This window comes from Strongylocentrotus purpuratus, unplaced genomic scaffold, assembly GCF_000002235.5.
Source record: "Strongylocentrotus purpuratus isolate Spur 01 unplaced genomic scaffold, Spur_5.0 spur5_scaffold_12, whole genome shotgun sequence".
NCBI classification, from domain to species: domain Eukaryota; kingdom Metazoa; phylum Echinodermata; class Echinoidea; order Camarodonta; family Strongylocentrotidae; genus Strongylocentrotus; species Strongylocentrotus purpuratus.
Window position 1 is genome coordinate 26,407,333 of NW_022145597.1, and position 22,912 is coordinate 26,430,244.

At 40.6% G+C, this 22,912-nt stretch overlaps 2 protein-coding genes across 5 annotated transcripts; one reads left to right on the forward strand and one right to left on the reverse strand.

The window, feature by feature from the left end:
• Positions 1–4,084: 4,084 nt before the first annotated feature.
• On the reverse strand, positions 4,085–21,184 carry LOC115922732. Of its 3 annotated transcripts, none has more exons than XM_030982233.1 (3): positions 20,947–21,184; positions 7,905–8,155; positions 4,085–6,882 (listed from the first exon to the last, which is right to left on the reverse strand). In XM_030982233.1, exon 3 carries the CDS (start codon positions 5,516–5,518, stop codon positions 4,820–4,822), a length of 699 nt encoding a protein of 232 aa, XP_030838093.1. In that variant the 5' UTR covers positions 5,519–6,882; positions 7,905–8,155; positions 20,947–21,184; the 3' UTR covers positions 4,085–4,819. The 3 variants fall into 3 exon arrangements, with proteins under 3 accessions (XP_030838093.1, XP_030838094.1, XP_030838095.1); XM_030982234.1 differs by lacking the exon at positions 20,947–21,184 and adding an exon at positions 20,693–20,827; XM_030982235.1 differs by lacking the exon at positions 20,947–21,184 and adding an exon at positions 9,711–10,092.
• LOC115922731 lies at positions 10,117–19,612 on the forward strand. 2 transcript variants are annotated; one of them, XR_004063584.1, is made up of 2 exons: positions 10,117–19,005; positions 19,532–19,612. XR_004063584.1 is itself a non-coding variant. In XM_030982232.1 (2 exons), the coding sequence occupies exon 2, from the start codon at positions 12,372–12,374 to the stop codon at positions 18,291–18,293; it is 5,922 nt and encodes a 1,973-aa protein (XP_030838092.1). In that variant the 5' UTR covers positions 10,117–10,610; positions 11,137–12,371; the 3' UTR covers positions 18,294–19,612. The 2 variants fall into 2 exon arrangements, 1 of the variants encoding a protein (XP_030838092.1); XM_030982232.1 differs by having other exon boundaries at positions 10,117–10,610; positions 11,137–19,612.
• Positions 21,185–22,912: the final 1,728 nt, after the last annotated feature.

Sequence of the window (22,912 nt, forward strand, 5' to 3'; positions counted from 1 at the left end):
CTATTCAAATGTTCATGGTGGTAGCAACATCCTTTCACCACCTGCAACCACCAGTGCTGGAAGAACCAGTAGTACCAATATGCTATTGGCTCACGCTGCTGTGACCATGCAGACGTGTCTAAGCTAAGACCTCTCTCAAGGCTCCTACCAGCAACAAAACATTTAGATCCTGGGGGGTGTTTCACAAAGATCCTAAGTTGAACTTATCTCTCAGTTAGACTTAACAATTATGGAAAGCCATTGGCATCTATGAAAATATTTTGTAAAAGTTATTTTAAAAGGCATAAAATGTTGATTTATATCATTCATATTTTCTATTATCAAGGAGATTTCATGCTCTTGATGCGGAATTCATAAAAAGTTTTAAATACTTCAATTTTTGCTTTTGAATATATACTATTTTAAGGCTACAAATGGCTCTCCATAACTTTTGAAGTCCAACTTAGAGCTAAGTTCGACTTAGAATCTTTGTGAAACACCCCCCTGGACTAACAACATGGACTGTTCACTTCATTCTTTTCATAATGCTACTTACGAGTAATGACCAGTGCTGGAGGAAGAGGTAGCGTAGACATGCTCCTGTCTTTGGCTCAGGATGCTACGATTCAGACACCCATAAGATCATCAAATGGCAAAGACCACTTTAAAGGGTCATAGCAGACTTGGTCTTGAATAATAATTTTGAAATTACATAACCTGTATTACCAAATCATGTGTATAAAAATTGTGATAATTGATGCAGAAAAAACACCATTACTTTAAAATGGTGCTTTCTATTTTGAAAATATGGATTATTGGACATATCAGTCATATAGAGGAAAGAATTTTGTCCCTTAATATCTACAGATATCATCATTCTCATGTACATGTAGGTATAATGTATATGAACACTGACATGTATAGTTGTAGTTGATCAAATGGATTGTCTAAATCTCTACAGTATCTGTCGGGAATACGAGACTGGGGAGGGGGTTCATGACAGATATTGCTACTTGTATGCATGTAAGGAGCTTGAATGCATTGTTAATATTTTGTAAATTTTGTAGAATAAATATTGCAAACGTCAGAAAAGACTGCAACATGTTACACTTATTTGTAACTCCACCGTTTGTGCTTAATGCATTGTACAGTTACATATGTGGGTGTATGAGAGGGGGAGAGAAAAGGAGAGAGAAAGAAAGAAAGGGAGTGTGTTAGAGAGAGAGCAAAGGGGAAAGAGGGTTAGAGAAAGAGAGAGAGAGAGAGACTAGAGGTGAGACGCACACTAATAGATGAGAAAGAGAGAAAGAAGAAAAAAAAGAGAGGGAAAGATTGTCAGAGAGAGAGAGAGAGAGAGAGAGAGACTAAAGGGGAGAGAAGGGGGCCAAGTAGTAGATTGGAGTGAGAGGGAAGGGAGTATCAGAGAGAGAGAGAGAGTGAGACAGGGACTAATAGATGGGAGTGAGAAGGAAAGGAAGGGGCAGATAGACAGAGAGGTACGCCCCTCTCCTTTTCGGACAAATCTTGATCCATCCATTTATGATTGTTCCAAGTATTAGAAAAACTTCAAACCGAAACTTGACGAAACGTCGATGCAATCAACATTCCTTTCAACACCAAAGAATACTCAATGCGCGAGTAAATAAGTTACAAATTCAGCGCTCATAGAATCGGGAAAAATAGCCGATCCATAGATTAAAAAATTAGACCCCCCCCCCTTGAAACAACGATACAAAACAGTTCATTAGTGCTGTGTGTTGTTCTACACCGATACTACGGACTTTCGCGGATTTCAAACAATCCGGTTGCCCTCACCCCATCCCCCTCCATTTCCCCCACTTATTTATTGTTATTATTTTGTTAAAAGTGTACCGAATACAGACTACCGATCAATCCCTGTCAATCCCTGTCAGTTTTCAGAATTTACATTCATCATACAATCTGTCGGTTAAAGAAATTGAAAAGGTTTTTGTCCGACCAAGAATTAGTACTTTAGATAATAAACTAAGAGAATTTCAATTCAAATTGCTTTATAAAATTGTTTATGTCAATCGTTATTTATACAGGTTTTAATTCATATTAAGTGATAAATGCTCATTTTGTGGAAAAGAAGAGGAAACATATAGGCACATATTTTTTGAATGCGAAATGGTGAGAAAATTATGGGATCAATGTAGTGATAGTTTGGATATTCCAATCCTTAAAGATATGAGCTGGAAGGAAGTTCACATTGGATTAGACGAAATAACCGAAGATAGGCAAATGATTAATCGCGTGGTTTTATTAATTAAATATTTGATATTTATTAGTAGGGAAAAAAAGAAGCCTCCAAGTATTGAAGAAATAAGAGAGAAAATATTCAAAAGTAAACAGGAAGAAAGAAAGAGTGCTACTGAACGAAATACGTTGACGCTCCACTATAAAAAATGGGAACATCTCAAGGTAAACATGGACAATATGCAAGAAAATACAAGGGATGAGGAAAGGAGGGGCCTGCCCGGTTCACAGCTGTGTGTGATTGGCCGGTCTCGACTGCCATAGACTGCCCACGTCTTCTTGTTTCGTTTTTTTTGTTTTGTTTTTTTTTTTTTTTTTTTTTATTGTTTGTTTTGTTTTCTGTTTTTGTTTTGTGTTTGTTGTTGTTGGTTTTGTTTTTAACTGGGGTAGGGGATATAACAAACTTTATTCATTCGATATAACTAAGTTGATTGTAGTCTGTACTTTGTTCCAATATGTTATAAATTATAATATGTAATAGAGATACTAGTACTACAGAACAAAATATAGAGGGGGGGGGGTTATAACAATATCAATTCATTCAATATAATTGAGATTACTGTATTTTGTACTCTGTAATTGGTTCCAATATGTTATATATTACAATTTGTATGAATTAATATTATTTATTGAGTGAATACAATAAAGAATATTACAACAACAAAAAAATTCCGCCGGATAAAACCTCATGAGGAAAATATAGCGTAATGGTTGCTCCTTCTTATAATATCCCACATGGCGAATTATCATCATAGTCCTTCCTTTCATACATCAATCGACCTGTTTACTAATTTCATATACACTTCTTGAACAATACTTTCAATTTCAACCGTTTATATTACAGAACGTATGCCTTTATCAATTCAATAAAACCAGACCTCCTCTCGATCAGCCTACGAATTGTCCAAAAATCTATAGGCAATGAATTATTGATCAGTTTCTTGCTGTTACCATGGATATCACTGCATGCCTCATCTAAATGTCACTTAGAGGAGAGAAAAAATCTTCAATTTTCTCTCATTCTCGTGTTATATCTTAGCTTCACATCTGAATTATTATACAAATACACCCCTTTCTCTCACTTTCTTTTTCTCTCTCTCTATCTCTCTCTCTCTCTCTCCGACTGCCTTTCTTTTCTCTGCTTTATTTCATCTATGATTTTACCTAACCTTGGTGTCTGACTCTCGATCATTTTTTCGCTCTGTGTTTTTATCTTTCCTCTGTCTCCCCTCCCCTCCCCTCTCTCCCTCCCTCTCTCTCTCTCTCTCTCTCTCTCTCTCGCTCTCGCGTCCCCTTGTTTCCTCTTTAATCTTCTCTTTATATTTTGCTAGGAGTCTACCGTGCTGTATTTCATCTTTTTTTTCCAGTCTTTCTCCATCTCCATCCCACTTTTTCTCATCTCTTCGCCCTAAACCTTTCCCTTTATCCCACCCCACACCTTTCCCCCGCCTCCCTCACTATCTCTCTCTCTCCCTCTCTTTCTATATTTCACTGTCCCTCCATCTCTTCCTCTCTCTTTTCCTCCCTCCCCTCTCTATGTTCCGCCCTTTCTTTCTCTCACTCTCTCTCTCTCTCTCTTCCACCCACCCTCTCTCTCTCTCTCTCTCTCTGTCTCTCTCTCTCTCTCTCTCTCTCTCTCTCTCGCACTTCCCCTCTCTCCCTCTCCCCTCTTCCCTCTCCCCCTCTCTACCTCCCTCCCTCCCTCCCTCCCCTCCCCCCTCTCTCTCTTTCCATTCACCCCGGCCTTGTATATATGCTTTCCATATTCACAGTTTCTACGTTCGTGGTAAATTATTACAATTACAAAGGACAAAACACAAAATCAGTCTTTATGGTAAGGATAAATATTATATCCAATATCTCAAAACATACATAATTATCAAGACATTAGTGAACGATGAATTGAACAATCATGATTGTAGAACTGAATGTTGCATAATCAAAATCGTTCCATGAGATGTAATACATAAACTCTTCGTCTTACATCCATTTAACTATTTCATGGACATATACATGTACATCAAGGAAAGAAAATAATCTAAATATGTACAAACTGCAGCTTTTGCTTTAAAAAGCATATTACTGGGTGTTCATATTTGCTTCTCGGCTTATTACATCCCATAATGATTAGGACGGATTTTTCGTCACGCCGTACGAATATTTCCTGGTAGTTCTTTGGTATACAGTCATATAAAATTGAGAAGATGGAAAAATAATACTGATTCAGTAATGGGCCTACGGCATTCAACTTCATCATTATGCGAAAAACATAATAATCAATCAGTATCGCGCAATTTTCAACGTCATGATAAGTCAAAGCTTTCAAAGTCAGCAAATGGAAGACTATGAACTCATTCGGAATAATTATTATGAAAGTCGTGAACATAGGAAGAGATGTTTTAGGTTGAGTGAACAACTCAAATACCAGCCTTGTATTATAAAAACAAAAGTCATGAAAGATATTGATTATTTAATACCCGTTTTAATGACATCGCCGCATATCTGAAATCTTTATGGCTCTGCTTAACTATCTTTGCAAAGTCCATCATGTTTGATGCCCACTTCAAATGACCACCTCAGCGTGACATCGAATCGGATGTTCGTTCTCCTTACCGAAGAAGTACGGCCTGGTCGCCACTCCCTGCGCGTAATCTCTATGCCATCCTCCTCGCGATACAAGCTCATGCACCCAGGGCGGATGGATGTCAGAACAACTCTTAAATGACATCGACTCGTCATCATTATAACATCGCTTCCTTAAATTATCCGTCCCCTCGTTGTCTAATACGGATTCGAGTTCGACGAACTGCATGACGGTTGCGTCAACGACGTATCCCTTCCATTCGACAACCCAGTGGCTGATTTTAGAGCTCTCGAAGACGACCGGTGATGTCGGATGAGAGTTCGTCGTGCGGTGTCCTTTTTGGCGGGACTTTTCATTTCGCGATACATGCTTGTCGTCTGCGGGTAATCGTCTGCGAAAGATATGAGCGATGCGTCGTTTGAAAGGATGAGATCGTTTGGGTTCCCGCAACACCGATATGGGTTTCCGGATGATCCAACGAACACGACGTGGAGGCTGTGATGCATCGTGGTCATCGATCTCGGAGAGGAATGAGACAAGTCGTCGAGTGACGGACCAGCAATCGACGTCGAGGCGTCCCAGTCGGGCCTGACTACTGCGACAATGCTCCATGAAGAAATCTTCGATGATCTTGCGATCGACCTCAGACGGTCCTGTAGCCTCTGATTCACACTCCATAGTAAGTTTAATACAACAGTCTAAAGACCTATATCTATATTCTTAAAATAGTCATGTTTATTTTGAGGTCAGTTTTGAGACAGTTGATTGGTGCTATCCGAGTGGTCAGATAATCGTCAGACTGATATTTGAATACACTGTATATACATTTACCAATTAACAAACAATGATAGGCCTAATCGTGTTTTTGTTCTCCTCCGATCATTTGAGCAACTGAGGCATCCATATATCAAAAAGATGGTTAACATTGATATGGTGTTCACCGCTAAGCCAAAGTGGCCTTATAGTTCAATCAAGCCAGTACTTCTCCGTTCTTTTCGACTCCGATTAACCCTCTACATACGTTTACCAATTTAATAGTGATAGGCCTTCAAGGGTTTTTGTTTACTCCGATAATAGAAATCATAAATATAATGAAGATAATTACAGTTGAAATATTTCACTCGCCCTCGAGTCAATTCAACTTAAAGACGCATTGGGCTTTCATCCGTTGTCTGTATACATCTTCTACTCAAACAGGACATCTATATATACCTTTCGTATATAATGTCAAAGATAATTAAGTTAGTTATGTTAGGCCATGAAGCGAGCTAGCGCCTCACATACCAAGGATATCAAACACATCCACACCGATCTATACTCTGCGTGAGTGCATGTCGATCATCCTTCGCATCCAGAAAACAATAACAAATCCAAAGTTCAGTTCCGTGCGTTTTTCAGCTGATTCAAATATATAGTACAGAGTTAATGGTTCCTTTACGTATATTTGTTGTCTAAATACTAACAAGTTACTTGTCCGCTGTGCATGAATATAAGTTAATTTAAAGAAATCGAGCTGTGGGTGAGACACTGCATGGTCAATCGTTGCATCTGTCTTGTATTCATCTGTTCCACAAATGAAATTATATGTTTGTTATGTTCTTGTAGACGGCTGCAGAGTAAATTATCTCATGTTGTGTGGATATATGAGTGCTATAGTTTAGATGAAACCAATCGGATATCCCCCATTGCGAAGATGACGTCACAGGCAGTGTCGCACTCGAATCAGAAAAACAATACCGATTTACCCAAGTTCAATTTCGGGCGTTGCGTAGGAGCGCAGAATGAGGGTCCTTTTTCTCAGCACAAAGAATTATTATTCGCATGATATATTACTGGAAGGATGAATGCTTTACAAGAATCCGCGTCGCACAGAATGGTTTGCATACAACTGAACTGAAGGAAGACGACTTTTAACACACCAATGACCCGAGGGATGTAGCACACAAAATGGCTCACACCTATCGCGTTTCTTCTCAAGCTTTCATCAGAATCGAATCACAATGCACCCGGGAGACAGAAGCTGCATATTCAGACAATCGAAACTGAAATAGAAAGAAAGGCAGAGAAGAGAAATAATGCAGTGAATCAGCCACGGACTTGGATACAAGCCAATGATTTATAGCAGGACATAATAAATGCTGACATTGATAATAAATCAGAACGAACTTATTGACGCGGGAGGGTGATATACAACTGAACAATAATTGTCTGATGAAAACATCCCATCTAATAGGCTCTATGACGAGGCCCCCTCCCCCCCCCCCCGCCCCTTGCTCTGTGATATTATATTGCATACGTTAATTCCTCTCCTTCATCAACACCCGGCCTCCCCCTCCCCCCATCACTCTCTCTCTCTCTCTCTCTCTCTCTCTCTCTCTCTCTCTCTCTCACTCTCTATCCCTCCCTCTGTCTCTCCCTCTTCCTTTTCACGTAGAGCTGTTTCCGATATCCCTATATATATATACCGTATATATATATATTTACATTGCCTTTAATTCCTACACAAAAATATACATAGATCAAACACTTAAAGGTAATAAAGATAAGCGCTCGTTTTCTACAGCAGCTTTGCTAAATCAATATTGATGAAAATCCGACAACTCCCCCCCCCCCCCCCCCTCTCTCTCTCTCTCTCTCTCTCTCTCTCTCTTCTCTCTCTTTCTCCACCTCACCCTTTTATGTCTTATAAGTACACACCCTCCAATACCCGCACATCCCCACACACAATTCTGATTTCATCTGATTTCAACTGAGCGAACAATACGAGAAACGTACATTCATTAATTGTGCAGAAGAATAAATTAATCATTATAAATCAAAACAGCCATGAAACAAATTAAACGTGCTTCATGCATATATACTGTCGCACGCGTACTCTTTTTTCTTGTTGTCTGAAAATATGTCAGGCGACAGTCACGTCCATAAAACGTACACGATCGAATACACCATGTATACAAACCTTACGAACGAACAAACGCTGTCAATTTCATCACACGCTTTTGTCAATGAATGCTAACAGGACAAAGCCATTAAATCAAGCAAGTATAATCAAACAGTGCATTACCTGAATGTTTTGAAGATAACATGTAGCATATGGATATAGTATATCCATGCATCTCGGCTTCAGCTTCAGCATCAATAACATTGACCGAATGGGTTGTTGTCTCCTCTCCTCGAGATGATGTATGCCTCATCGGGCCTCACGGTGGATATGATCACCACGGTTGACTCTGTGCTCTGGCATCCCAAACACAAACAACTACTTGAACTTCAGACCCGACGCTTGGCTTTCCTCTCAAGTGCGAAGAGTGGGAGCTAGAGACCGAGGGAGAGAGAGGGGTTGATGAGAGAGAGAGAGTGGTGCATGGGAGGGAGATGGGGAGAGTGGGGAGACAGAGAGAAAAAAGGAAAGAGAGAGGAAAAGAGGATGGGGAGTGCGAGAGGGATAGACCGAGGGAGCGAGTGAGATGAGAAAGAGGGGTGCATGGGAGGGGGGTGGAGAGAGAGAGTGGGATGGAGATAGGGGGAGAGGGGAGAAAGAGAGAGGGAGGGAGAGAGAGAGAGAGAGGGAGGGAGAGAGAGAGAGAGAGAGAGAGAGAGAGAGAGAGAGAGAGTGGGAGAGAAAAAAGAAGAGAGAGAGAGGAAAAGAGAATGGGGAGTGATGAGAGAGGGATAGACCGAGGGAGAGAGTGGGATGAGAAAGAGGGGTGCATGGGAGGGAGGTGGAGAGAGAGAGTGGGATGGAGATAGGGGAGAGGGGAGAAAGAGAGAGGGAGGGAGACAGAGAGAGAGAGAGGAGTGGGAAAGAAAAAAGAAAAGAGAGAGAGGAAGAGAGAATGGGGGAGTGAGAGAGGGATAGACCGAGGGAGAGAGTGGGATGAGAAAGAGGGGTGCATGGGAGGGAGGTGGAGAGAGAGGGAGGTGGAGAGAGATGGAGGAGGCAGCGAGGGGAGAAGGAGAAAGAGAGAAGGAGAAAGAGAGAAGGAGAAAGAGAGAAGGAGAAAGAGAGAAGGAGACAGAGAGAGAGAGGAATGAGAGAGGGAGAGAAAAAAAAAGAGAGGGTGGATGAGAGAATGGAGAAGAGGCGGGTGAGAGACAGAGAGAGAGAGGAGAGGGAGGGCAAAGAGGGAGGGAGAGATATGTAAACAAAGGTTGTAAAGGCTTTAGTATCTTTTATATAGTACGTTTGCTTTCCAGGTCAACAAACCCCTTTCAGACCCCCAACGCCATCCGATGAAGAACGATAATTCTTTTCTCTCCGGGTCAAATTCGAAGCATTGTGCACGAACGACCTGTAGTAGATCACAGCGATGAAATTGAAAAGATAACTGTGTGAGATGATTGTAGTGCTGCCTTAGGCGATATATCAGCTCACAAAATATTTCAATTTATGCACACTCCTAGATGCCTATCTCGAGACCCTGTGTTGACTATATGCTAAAATGACATTACAGTCATCGATAGTCCATTGTGCTATAGTGTCCTTTTGGCAGTAACCCGACGTATTCCTGTCACCTATAACCTGTATGCATACTGCATTTCAATAGCCATATTAATACAGGGTGCATTGCATTGTTATAACCTCCCTGGGCTATGTCGGGTAAACATCTGGCAAGCTGTCGTCTCCAATGGTAACAATTGTGTATCTACATATCATTCATAACTTGCATGCATAACACTTTAAAGACATCGGTGAACGATTAATGCTAGCGAATAAAAACAAATATATAATACACTATTCAGTATTCGAATTAAAAAAACATACATTTACCTTTGATATACATGTATTGTTATCCGTGGCCAGAAAACTCACCCGATGCGACGTTTACCCGACATAGCAACAACTCATTGATAATAATGATTTATCTACCAGCTGAATATCACATGTTTTTATTCAATTATGGTAGCGCCTCCGTAGATATAGAATCGACGTTGCATGTGTCGTCTGGCATTGATCAGCATATACATCAAACACGGCTATATATAGAGATCATCCAGATAATGTTTTATGTCATCGCCTTGATTAAGCTTGTTGGGGTACTTACTGAAAGATGACAAAAACAATATACACGTACTCGTTCATCATAGGTTGATGATTGTACGTGCATGATGTAATACATTTATGTATTTTCAAAATGGGTCTATTTTGTGCTTAACCATGATATTGTTTTCCTTCCGGGCTTGGTATTAACGACTTGCCATTGTTTGCACATCCCCCTGCAGCGAGACGTTTGTCCCAACAAAGCATCGAATCGATCGCTTGATCCGTTTGTGGCTGCCGCCAGAATTTGTCATTAGTATTTTTAATTTTTGTTCATAGCACCACCTATTTTACATGTGCATCGCCCTTTAAGTAATTTCTCTTTGTTACTTAAGAAAGATTTACAGCGCATGCCTAGCGCGGGTCAATGTCAATAAAAGGCCTACAAACACATTTTTAGTACGCACGAGAAAATAGTTCCATACATTCAAGCATAAGAAATAAGTTATTATCATTAATTATGTACTGAAATGTAAAGTAATGTTCATTGAAATGCGAATAATATTAGTAAATTCTGTCAAAACTAAATCGTTGGTCGTTTTAAGTAAAATTCCAGTTGGACAAATTATTTGATATCCGTGTGCCGATAAGTTCGGTGAACGCGTTGACCCTTGGCTTTTCTGAATTACGACCTGGCCCAAGCAATACGTGTTTTGTGGGGTCTTCAAGAAACGCCAAAGTTTCAAGGTATATTTTGCTGCCCAAGGATGGAAAAGTCCTGCCAACGAGGTATGTTATGGCAGAAATGTATTTAGAACAATTTCATATTACTTACATGATCTATCAGTTTGTAATTTTGATACATTATAAGTGTTTTTTCATGTTGTGATTAGTAGCGTTCAGTGAGCTAGTTTTCCACACACGTGAGATTGTTTACATCTAACGCTAAATTATGGAAAGCCATTTGAATATTTCATGTTTGAGTAATTATTCATGAATAAGAATTCTCTGTAAATCAGTAGCATATAAAACTTGCTTTTATATTCATAGTCTTAACTAGTATGCTCTTAATGCATGTTTATCAAATTTCTCGTAAGAGACTTGTAGCTCATATCATAAATGTTTTATCATGAACCCTTTTTATACTCATTCTGACAAATCATATCTGTATGAACAACTCTCGTTAAGAACATCTATTTGGTTTATCAACTCTTTAAATTGACAAGTAATCTGTATATTTACTTGTGTACATATATTTGTATCTTTCGCACGGTATTTATTATTCTGTGCTATTTTATACTTTTTATGTTCACAGTTTTCACGGCACTGTTCATCACTGTTACTTTGTTTTGACAATCGTTAAGTCAAATAAAGACATTCGTCACCAGAAAATGAACATCCGTTTCAACGTTGAGTTATTTTGATCCTGCGGCAGCAACAGTGAAAACTCGGATGGACATGACACCTGAGAAATCCATAATTGGATCAACTACTCAAGCCAAATATTTGATGTGATGTCTGGAACTGCATTCGTCCTCACCTGGCCACTAAGGAAGCTGACGAGGAACTCGGCAAGACACGGGCAATCAAACGGCTTGGAGGTTGATCATCGCTCAAGGATGTCAGGTTCATTTTCATCAAAATAATTGAAGATTGAAATCAAAGAAAGAACACTAGAACATTTATATGCGATTGAAATTTCTCGTTTGGAAACTTAAGCAATAAACAAGCTAAAGATTGATTTAGGCTTGCATATCAACTTCTCGAGAGAATTTCAGATTTAAAACCTTTAAGATCTCTAACAGAGTCTTGGTTCGTATCCCAGAATTGTAACAGCTATTTATTCTGATTTGTTTGGATAACGTAATTTAAAACAACATAAGACTTGATTCCCTTATGATGTTTGGGATTTAAATTTTCAGCTAAGATTATAATTTTCTTAAAATACTTATCTAACGAGTGGAGATAAGTTTACAGAATTTGTTATGTGTATGTAACATCTCATCAAGAATAACCTTGTGTGTGCACTTATAGATGATTTTGAGACAAAATAACATGATCAAGTTCATTTGAAAGGATATTTTTTTATTAAGATTGAAAAAATTTCTGAACTAAAAAGAAACTGATTACCGATAGTGTTTTCCTTTAAGAACAAGGGAACAAAAGGTCATAATAATTTGAAATTGATTAGAAATCGGGTTACCTTGTTGATATTGGAATTGATTTGGATTCATGATAATATCATTAATTCTATGCTACGTTTGATATTTTTATTATTTCAAAGCTTGAATGTATCGAATTGTATGTCCTGCGTAGCGCTGTGTTTTTATCGTGCCCGAATTGAGATTTGGGTTAAAGCAGTTATCTTTGCTATTTGTTATCAGCTACTGCCATTTGCTGTTACCAGCCCACTCCCACACGCCCATTTCTATTTCACTTCCAAACTTTGATTCAAATTCAAACTTCAAATTTCGGTCAAGATTATTTAAATTTGATCTCAAATACTGATTTTCTCGTTGGTTTATTTACCTCAAAAATATATCGTTCAATATGGAAGGGCAACAACCAACTGAAAATAACTTGACTACTGACTCGACTAACTTACCTCCTGAAACACTTCGCCGCTCCACTCGTCCTGTCAAATTGACAGAGAAAGCATTGCAGAATAAAGAAGACGACCTTCAAGGTAAGTTTTTTGTTGAACATATAGATTTGCATTCGATCATACAATCTACTCGAAATAGCTTATTGTCTCAAAACATTGATGGTGATAGCTTAGCAGTGAATAAGCTTGACATTACTGCTAGGCTCAATTCTTTGAAGGAGATATTTGTTGAGCTAAAAAGGCTCAATGAAGACTCCATTGATGATGAGGTTATTGAGGCAATGGATGAATCTTCTATTTCTGTTCGTAATATCTTATCGGATATTGATAAGGTATCCAACATGTCTTCTTCTAGACAACCATCAATTCGGTTGGCGCACTCAACACAATCACGACTCTCGAGGACATCTTCCAGATCGTCACGACGAGTTGCAGTCGCAGCAGAAGCCGCTGCATTACAAGAAGAGCTTACAGCCCAGAAGCTTCAAAATGAACGGGAAAAGGAGCTCGAAAGAATGGAACTTGAGGAAGAAATGAGGAGGAAGCAAGTAGTTTTCAAAATGTCCGAGCTGAAAAGACAACTAGAAGAGGAAAGACTACAAGGCAAGCTCAAGGCACAAGAAGCAATTATGAGAGTCTACGATGAAGAAGATGGAACCAGCACAGTCTCTTCTTCATCCTCGCGTGGAGGTAAAACTGTTGTCAAAAAGATCGAAGATCAGCCAAATCCAACTGATGTGATCCCAAGGGCATCTCCCAAGTTAGAAAGCAAATTGATTGATGAACCAGCCTCCATCGTGTCACAGCAAGCGCAAGTAGTGCTTGATCCCCAAGCTCCGATGTTCCAGCCAAGATCACCAGTTTTAGATCTCGCTGATGCCTTGGCTCAGAGTCGTCTACCCGTTCCGGAGCCGCCAATATTCACTGGAGACCCACTCCAATATCCAGATTGGGTGTCGGCTTTCACTACTCTGGTAGAGCGAAGAGGCATCCCTCCTGGTGAAAAAATTCACTACCTTCGAAGGTATCTTGGTGGTCCAGCAAAGGAGGCAGTCAGTGGCTACTTTCTCCTGAGGTCAGAAAATGCATTTGAGCAAGCAAAGAGCACCCTTCAAAAGAGGTTTGGCAATCCATTTGCTATTGCTGAAGCCTTTCGGACAAAGTTGGATGTGTGGCCCAAGATAACCAGCAAGGATCACAATGGGCTGCAGCGGTTTGCAGACTTCCTTCAACAGTGTCTGGTAGCCAAGGCTGAGATTGTCGATCTCAACATTCTGGATGATATACGAGAGATCAACCGAATGGTTGCTCGACTACCAGATCATATCGTCCATAGATGGAATCGCTCGGTGGCACAGACAAAAAGGGAGCGACTTTGTTATCCTAGGTTTGCTGACTTCGTTTCTTTCATTGGGAACGAAGCAGACATTGCTAATGATCCTCTGCTCACTGTGGATGTTGGCAAGACTAGAGAGAGAAAACAGGAAACCGCAGTCTCAAAACGGGTAACCCTCTCTACGTCTGGCTCAACTTCACAGAAGCAATGTCTGTTGTGCAAGAGACAACATCATTCCCTGAATGACTGTCGGGAATTCCTTCGGAAAGACATGTCCCAGAGAAAGGATTTCATCAAAAATGAAAGACTTTGCTATGGCTGTCTTGAAAAAGGCCATATGTCTAAATATTGCCAAAGCAGACTGGTCTGCAAGAAGTGCAGTAAAAGGCATCCAAGCTGCCTTCATGAGGACCAAAGAGATTCGAACAAGGCCAACTTGGCATCAAGCCAACCGAAGGAAGCTCAAACCGCATCGACCTCAAATCCTCAAGCTGTAACGCACAAAGTACAAGGCGATGAACGTAGTGACCTTACATCAATGATTGTGCCTGTGTACCTTTCTAGTACAGAGAGGCCTGACAAGGAGGTTCTAGTGTATGCACTACTAGACTCCATGTCAAACACCACCTTCCTTTCCGAAGATGTCGGCCAAGACCTGGATGTACAATCCCAGCCTGCCACATTGTCGTTGACAACTTTGACAGATGAGATATCGATCTCAACCTTCAAGTATGACAATCTTCGTGTCAGAGGTTTTTATTCCTCGGAGAAAATTCGTCTACCCTCCACATTTACTAGGCAGTCTATCCCTCTGGACGACAGTCATATCCCGACTCCAGAAACTGCCTCCAAGTGGCCTCATCTCGTGTGTGTGCAGGATATGATAGCGCCAAAACAAGACTGTCCTGTCGGTCTTCTGATTGGCTACAATTGTGCACAGGCCCTTGCTCCTCTGACGTCAGTCCGAGGCCAAAATGGCGAGCCGTATGCTGTCCAAACAGACCTTGGTTGGAGTATTGTTGGAGGTCAGTCTGACTTGTCCAACAGCTTCGATTCGTTTGGCCACACATACAGGACAGTCAGCATGAAGGTAGAGGCCCCGATCGATATCAAGAAGGTGACATTCGCTTACCAGTCTCCCTTAAAGGAAGCGACTGCATCGGATTTCCTTCAGCTCATGGAAAGGGACTTCCAAGAAGCTGAACAAGCTGATGCAATGTCACAAAATGACAAAAAATTCATTCAAGTTGTCACCGAAGGTTTACGCCAGAGAGAGGATGGGTTCTATGAGATGCCTCTTCCATTCAAGAAAGGACCGCCATCTCTTCCGAACAATCGACAGGCTGCTTTGGGTCGATTAGCAGGTCTCAAGAAACAGTTCCTGAAGAAACCTGAATATCACAGTCACTACAAGGTATTCATGAAGGAGATCTTGGCACGCGGTGATGCAGAGATGGTCGGTGATAGTAGTGACAAAGGCTTGTGGTATATTCCTCACCATGGGGTATATCACCCTAAGAAGCCTGGCAAGGTCAGGGTTGTATTCGATTGTAGCGCCAGGTATCTTGGGACAAGCCTCAATGACCATCTCCTGCAAGGCCCTGACTTGATTAATCCTCTCATCGGTGTCCTGTTGAGATTTCGCCAAGGTCCTGTGGCATTCATGTGCGATGTGGAGAAGATGTACCACCAGTTTAAGGTTGCAGATCCACATCAAAACTATCTGCGTTTCTTGTGGTGGGAGGATGGGGATCTCTCCAAGACCCCAGTAGATCATAGGATGAAGGTCCACCTCTTTGGGGCAACCTCATCTCCGGGCTGTGCCAACTTTGGCTTAAAACAGATTGCGGAGGACCACAAGAAACTCGGTGACCGTGCAGCCAACTTCCTCAAGAGGAACTTTTATGTCGATGATGGCCTAAAAAGCATGTCTTCTGAACAGGAAGCAGCTGTGCTAATCAAGGACGCAACTCAAATGTGTGCTAAAGGCAATCTACGTCTGCACAAATTTGTGTGCAATAGCAAGGACGTAACCAGCACCATTCCAAAATCGGAACGTGCCACTGTCACGAATGCAAGTGTTCAGCTAGGTGAACAAACCTCACCAATCGAAAGAGCTCTTGGGCTTCAGTGGTGCGTCAGTTCTGATGAGTTCTGCTTCCGACTTACTCTGAAGGATCAACCCCTCACTCGACGAGGTATTCTAGCTACAGTTGCGTCTGTATATGATCCCCTTGGTCTCATTGCACCAGTTGTCCTTGCTGGCAGAATGATTCTGCAGGAAATGTGCAAACAAAAGATGGATTGGGATCATCCCGTTCCTGACTATCTTCGGACAAGATGGGAAATATGGAGACAGGAGATCCTGAAGCTAGAAACTGCAAAGATTCCTCGCTGCTTCCAGCCCAAAGATTTCGGAGAGGCTGAGGAAGTGGAATTGCACCACTTCTCAGATGCCTCATTATCTGGATATGGACAATGTTCATATGTCAGATTACGAAATCAAAGGGGACAAGTCCACTGCTCTCTTGCCATGGCAAAGGCGAGAGTAGCACCGCTCAAGCAGTCTACCGTCCCCAGACTGGAGCTTCAGGCAGCAACCTTATCTGCCAAGGTTGCAAAAATACTGAATAAGGAGCTAGACTACAGCTCAGTCAAGAATATCTTCTGGACCGACTCCAAGGTTGTTCTGGGTTACCTGTACAACCAGTCTAAGCGCTTCCACATGTTCGTTGCGAACAGAGTGGATTGTATTCTGAGAACCACAAGTTGTAGTCAGTGGAATTATGTTACTAGCGGTGATAATCCAGCTGACTACGCATCACGTGGACTGACAACAGAGGAACTTCTTTCGTCAAACTGGTTAGGAGGACCAGACTTCCTTTGGGAAAGTGAAGTTGCTAAGCAAGATGTCACACTAGAGGTTTCTCCTGACGACGTTGAAGTGAAGTCTTCGACAGTACATACAGTAATGTCAAAGACCAAGATTTCAACCTTTACGTCATTTGAAGATAGGTTGAACCGCTTCGCCATGTTGGACAGCGCTATTAGAGCGGTAGCTGTACTAGTGAGGTGTTGTTACAGGCGCAAGGGACATGACATAGATGATGTTGAGATCAAAAGAGTCGCTGAGAGAAATCTCCTGCATGCTGTCCAGAAAGAAGCCTTCTGTGATGAAAGACAGCAAATCAAATCTGACAAACATGCTGTGTCAAAATCTAGCCGCCTGAGTCAATTAGATCCATTTCTTGACAAACAAGACCTCCTACGGGTGGGAGGACGCATGAAGAGGTCTGAAATGGTGTATGGAGTTAAGCACCCTATTATCCTTCCGAAGGGTAGTAGACTTTCCATGCTTGTCGCACTTCACTATCATGCGAAGATTTCTCACCAAGGTAGAAATATGACCATCAACGCAATCAGATCAAGTGGATACTGGATCATCGGTTGCAGAAGCATTGTCTCATCTCTGATCGGCACATGCACCCATTGCATTAGACTAAGAGGCAAGTTGGGTGGACAGAAGATGGCTGACCTTCCATGTGAACGACTTGAGCCATCGCCCCCTTTCACTTATTGCGGTCTGGACTGTTTTGGTCCATTTGTAATCAAAGAAGGGCGCAAAGAGCTCAAGCGCTATGGCCTCATCCTGACATGCATGGCAATGAGAGCCATTCATGTGGAAGTATTGGATGACATGTCATCCGATGCATTCATCAACGGACTGAGATGTTTCATTGCTATTCGAGGAAACGTAAGGCGGATTCAGTGTGACCAGGGCTCCAATTTTGTTGGAGCCAAGCATGAACTGAAACAAGCTCTCCGTGAGATGGATGCGGACCATGTCGCCCGCAATCTTCTGGAGCAGAACTGTGAGTTCAAAATGAATCCTCCTTCCTCTAGCCATATGGGAGGTGTATGGGAGAGACAAATCAGAAATGTGCGCAATGTTCTCAATGGATTATTGGAACAGTGCGGAACGCAGTTGAATGTCTCCTCTCTACGGACATTTCTCTATGAGGCCATGGCTATCGTAAACAGCCGTCCATTGAGTGTGGATAACCTGGAAAGTCCTGATGGTCCTCTTCCGTTGACTCCCAATCATGTTCTGACCATGAAATCCGGTCTTATACTGCCTCCACCTGGAAGCTTTGAAAGGGAGGACATCTATCTCCGCAAAAGATGGCGTCGAGTCCAATACTTGACACAGTTGTTCTGGACACGATGGCAGAAGGAGTACCTGCACACGCTTCAACCAAGAAAAACTTGGACTGAAAAGAAGACCAATGTGCACGTAGACGACATAGTACTCTTGAAAGATGAAGCCATTTGTCGGACAGATTGGAGAGTTGCGAGAGTCATGGAAACAATGTCCAGTGATGATGGTCTAGTCCGGAAGGTGCGACTTCTCATGGCGACCCCAGACTTGGACAAAAAAGGTAAGCCAGTAAATAAGAGGACAACTCTTGAAAGGCCAGTACACAAACTGGTAGTTTTGATCCGCAGCACCGACAAGGCGATTGAAGACTAAGCTTGACTTTAATAGCTGACATTCACTTTTACCCAGACAAATGGCTTTGACTAACCTGGACTTTCATCCTGCCCTGACATTTTAAGAAATATTTTCTCAATTTGGGGAAGACCATTTGTATTTATAAATTTTGCAAGTCGGTCAATTCCTTGTTTTGTTTCAAATAGATAGTTTTGTTGTTTGAAAAATCAGTTAGATGATTTGGGTGGGAGTGTGGCTGCCGCCAGAATTTGTCATTAGTATTTTTAATTTTTGTTCATAGCACCACCTATTTTACATGTGCATCGCCCTTTAAGTAATTTCTCTTTGTTACTTAAGAAAGATTTACAGCGCATGCCTAGCGCGGGTCAATGTCAATAAAAGGCCTACAAACACATTTTTAGTACGCACGAGAAAATAGTTCCATACATTCAAGCATAAGAAATAAGTTATTATCATTAATTATGTACTGAAATGTAAAGTAATGTTCATTGAAATGCGAATAATATTAGTAAATTCTGTCAAAACTAAATCGTTGGTCGTTTTAAGTAAAATTCCAGTTGGACAAATTATTTGATATCCGTGTGCCGATAAGTTCGGTGAACGCGTTGACCCTTGGCTTTTCTGAATTACGACCTGGCCCAAGCAATACGTGTTTTGTGGGGTCTTCAAGAAACGCCAAAGTTTCAAGGTATATTTTGCTGCCCAAGGATGGAAAAGTCCTGCCAACGAGGTATGTTATGGCAGAAATGTATTTAGAACAATTTCATATTACTTACATGATCTATCAGTTTGTAATTTTGATACATTATAAGTGTTTTTTCATGTTGTGATTAGTAGCGTTCAGTGAGCTAGTTTTCCACACACGTGAGATTGTTTACATCTAACGCTAAATTATGGAAAGCCATTTGAATATTTCATGTTTGAGTAATTATTCATGAATAAGAATTCTCTGTAAATCAGTAGCATATAAAACTTGCTTTTATATTCATAGTCTTAACTAGTATGCTCTTAATGCATGTTTATCAAATTTCTCGTAAGAGACTTGTAGCTCATATCATAAATGTTTTATCATGAACCCTTTTTATACTCATTCTGACAAATCATATCTGTATGAACAACTCTCGTTAAGAACATCTATTTGGTTTATCAACTCTTTAAATTGACAAGTAATCTGTATATTTACTTGTGTACATATATTTGTATCTTTCGCACGGTATTTATTATTCTGTGCTATTTTATACTTTTTATGTTCACAGTTTTCACGGCACTGTTCATCACTGTTACTTTGTTTTGACAATCGTTAAGTCAAATAAAGACATTCGTCACCAGAAAATGAACATCCGTTTCAACGTTGAGTTATTTTGATCCTGCGGCAGCAACACCGTTATATCTACAAAACATGCAGGTATAGCCTTGAATGATCACCGCCTGCACGACATTACATATAATAATTTATGGTTATAATTTTATTCATATATTCCGCATGTCGGGCAAAGAAAACAGAGGCATAGCTCATCGTTGTCATGTTTGTACAGATGTGGATTGGGAATGTATGATCCATGCATGTGGTTGCTAGTTACACGTATACTCATTTCCCATAGATTATATAAAGAGACGCTATATACACGAATGATATAATTATATCAACGAGCAAAATGTTAAGCTGCTACAACGATCATAAATGCATAATCTATCACTGATGAGCAAACCTCCAACGTCTATATTTGTTGGCATTCAAAGCATTTCGTAGTAAGTCATTGATTAACAAATATGTATAAATGACATTAATTCGAAAAGTCATCTGAAACGAGACGAGCGAAATTTAAAAATACTACAACGATCACAAAATGTCATATCCATCACTGAGCTTATAATATTTCTATATCTATGGGCATGCAGAGTTACTATGAACACGAAATGAATTCGAAAAGTCAGATGAAATTAGACTTAATCACGTAAGGTCCATTTCCTGCTTTAGATCTCATAACTGCTTTGCTCTGACCACAGAAAGAAAAAGGGCGTTCCCAAATTTGATCAGTTTGTAAATATATTTATGGATCCCCTCCACCCCCCGAAAAAATATACACCAAATTGCGTTTGTATTTCTATAATTTAAAATGCACTTTGCCAACATCGTTCTGTTGCATAGTCAGGTCAGGCTAGGGAAAGCTTTGGGTTGTTATGAGCAACCATCTTAAATTGTGTTCTCATGTGAACCTGTAATATATTTAGCATGCTGGGGAATGCACATAATTATTAAGTATAATTATCATCATAACAGTAGACCCTAATCGATACTCATATTATAGCTATTTATAGTACGTACATATAGACCGCTTCATAATAAAGGTGAGACAAAATTAGGCCAGATGAGCTAAAGTTTGGTTAATAATTACAAATTAATCAAATATACTTACCAATATTGTAGATAAAGCAAATATCCAACACTGTTCAGTATCAGGATAGTATAAATATATAAATTATTTAGCATGCTGGAGAATGCCCACACGTATAATTATCATCATAACAGCATAGAACCTAATCGGTACTCATAGTATAGCTTGTATATAGTACGTATACATATAGACCGTTTGGTAATAAAGGTGAGACCAAATTAGGCCAGCTGAGCTTTAGTTTGGTTAATAATTACAAATTAATCAAATATACTTACCAATATTGGAGATAAAGCAAACATTCAACACTGTTTAGTATCAAGATAACTGAGGCCCTACCACCGTCTGTTATAACGTATGTCCTTGTGTTCCCGATAAGGTACCTGCTGCTGGGATCGTTTCCTTCCGAAAGCTTCGGGTTTCGCGCCAACATTATGAGGCGTAGGGGTCAAGTCCAGGGTCGGAAGAGAGTGATTTTAGGGACCTTTAGATTTGCACAACGACAACGTGGATTGCTGCGATCGACGTCCTTTTAATGCACTGCCTTGAATGGACGTCACACGTATCAGTCCACTAAAATCTAAAAGTCCCTATTATTTTAGAGTGCTCGGTTGAAACATGGACCTACTACGAAGGCCCATGGTTGAAATTAGAGCTATAGAAGCGAGAAGAAGGTGGTATAATTCTATCAGCGCAGAGACAGTGTTATGATAAATTGAAACCATCGATTGGGATTTTGGTATACCAGCCATAGCGACAAAACCATAACCAGGGACCAGGGGGTGTTTCACACAGATCATTCACTGGCGTACTGATGGAGGGGCTTGTGGGCAGTTGTCCCCCGCCATTAAATTAAAACGTGGTTTATTTCTTATTCGACACCAGTGATTTACAAATGTTCCTGAAATGACATGATATTCTGGGTTTTTCAAGTTCTCACTTTTGCCCATTATGCCAGAGGCGGCATTCCCGGTGGGGGGGGGGGGGGGGGGGGGGGGAATGTGCCTCAAGTTTCCATTCATCCTCAAAGTGCCCCTTTTAACATAGGACAAGTGCCCCTTTTCTTTTCGAATTACTGTCCATTTCCTCTCTTTTTATCTCTGGTGAGTTCCTCTTTTTAGGTGCGAGAAATTCCCCCTTTCGCCTCTGATATTTTTGTCCTTTTTACTTTGACTCGGGCCCCTTTTCTTTTTTAATAAGTGTACTTCTTCCTTCGTAATAAAAACCCCCTTACCTTTCCCTTAAATGTCACCTTTCACCTCTGATAAGTACCCCTTTTATTTTGACACGTGCACTTTTCCTTTCTAATAAGTACCATATTTCCTTCGGATAAGTGCCCCTTTTCATTTTTATATGAGCCCCTTCCCCTTTTCAAAATGCCCCTTTTAACATCTGATTAATGCCCCTATTAAAATTTGTTTGGTGCTCTCATTTCCATTCTCACAAGTGCCTTTTTTAATCCCTGTTGAGTGTCCTTTTTCAGGTGCAAGAAGTGCCATTTTCACCTCTGATAATCGCCCTTTTTATTTTGACACGAGCACCTTTTCTTTTCTAATAACTGTCCTTTTCCCTTTGATGAGCGCCTACTTTTCCTTTCCCCATAACATGCACCCCTAATTCAAGGCTACCTAGAACCTCTTTTTCTTCTAAGTTTCCAGTTATAGATTATAATTATGTTATTTGATATAAAGGAACTTTTCAGTCTTTTTTCATTAGATTGTGCTTAATACTCATCAGGGTTTGTTTTTTGTCTTCTTTATAAGATGTGATTTTTCGCACTGTGACCTCACAAATCTTAATATTTTTGCTCCCTCGCTTCGCTCGCTCGAAAACGAATATTCAGACCATCACACCCAACTGCAGAGTATGTTACTTAATTAAGCAGTTTCTTGTACCACGTAAATAAAGAAACAAATATTGATATCATCCCTGGTAGAGTAATCACAATCATGACGATGCAGGGGTATATACCAATGTCTAAAAATGGTGTATGTTTTGTTTATGGTTCCTTCTGTAGGTGCCCCTTGTTTCCAGAAAGTGCCCTTTTGTGTTGATGCCCCCCCCCCCCCTATTTTGAAAGCCGCTCCGCCGCCCCTGCGTGGTGATTTGGATTTTGTTGTGACCCCCAAAAAGGTTTTGCTCATTACACCACTGGAGGCATTAGGGAAGTAGATATATTTTGTAAACGGAAAACAGTAGACTCCCCTTTTATGAAGTCAGGTTCCAATTACATTTTTCTGAGTC

Coding starts and splice junctions, on each gene's coding strand:
- LOC115922732 (XM_030982233.1), bottom strand. CDS start 5,518: ATGGAGTGTGAATCAGAGGCTACAGGACCGTCTGAGGTCGATCGCAAG.
- LOC115922731 (XM_030982232.1), top strand. CDS start 12,372: ATGGAAGGGCAACAACCAACTGAAAATAACTTGACTACTGACTCGACT.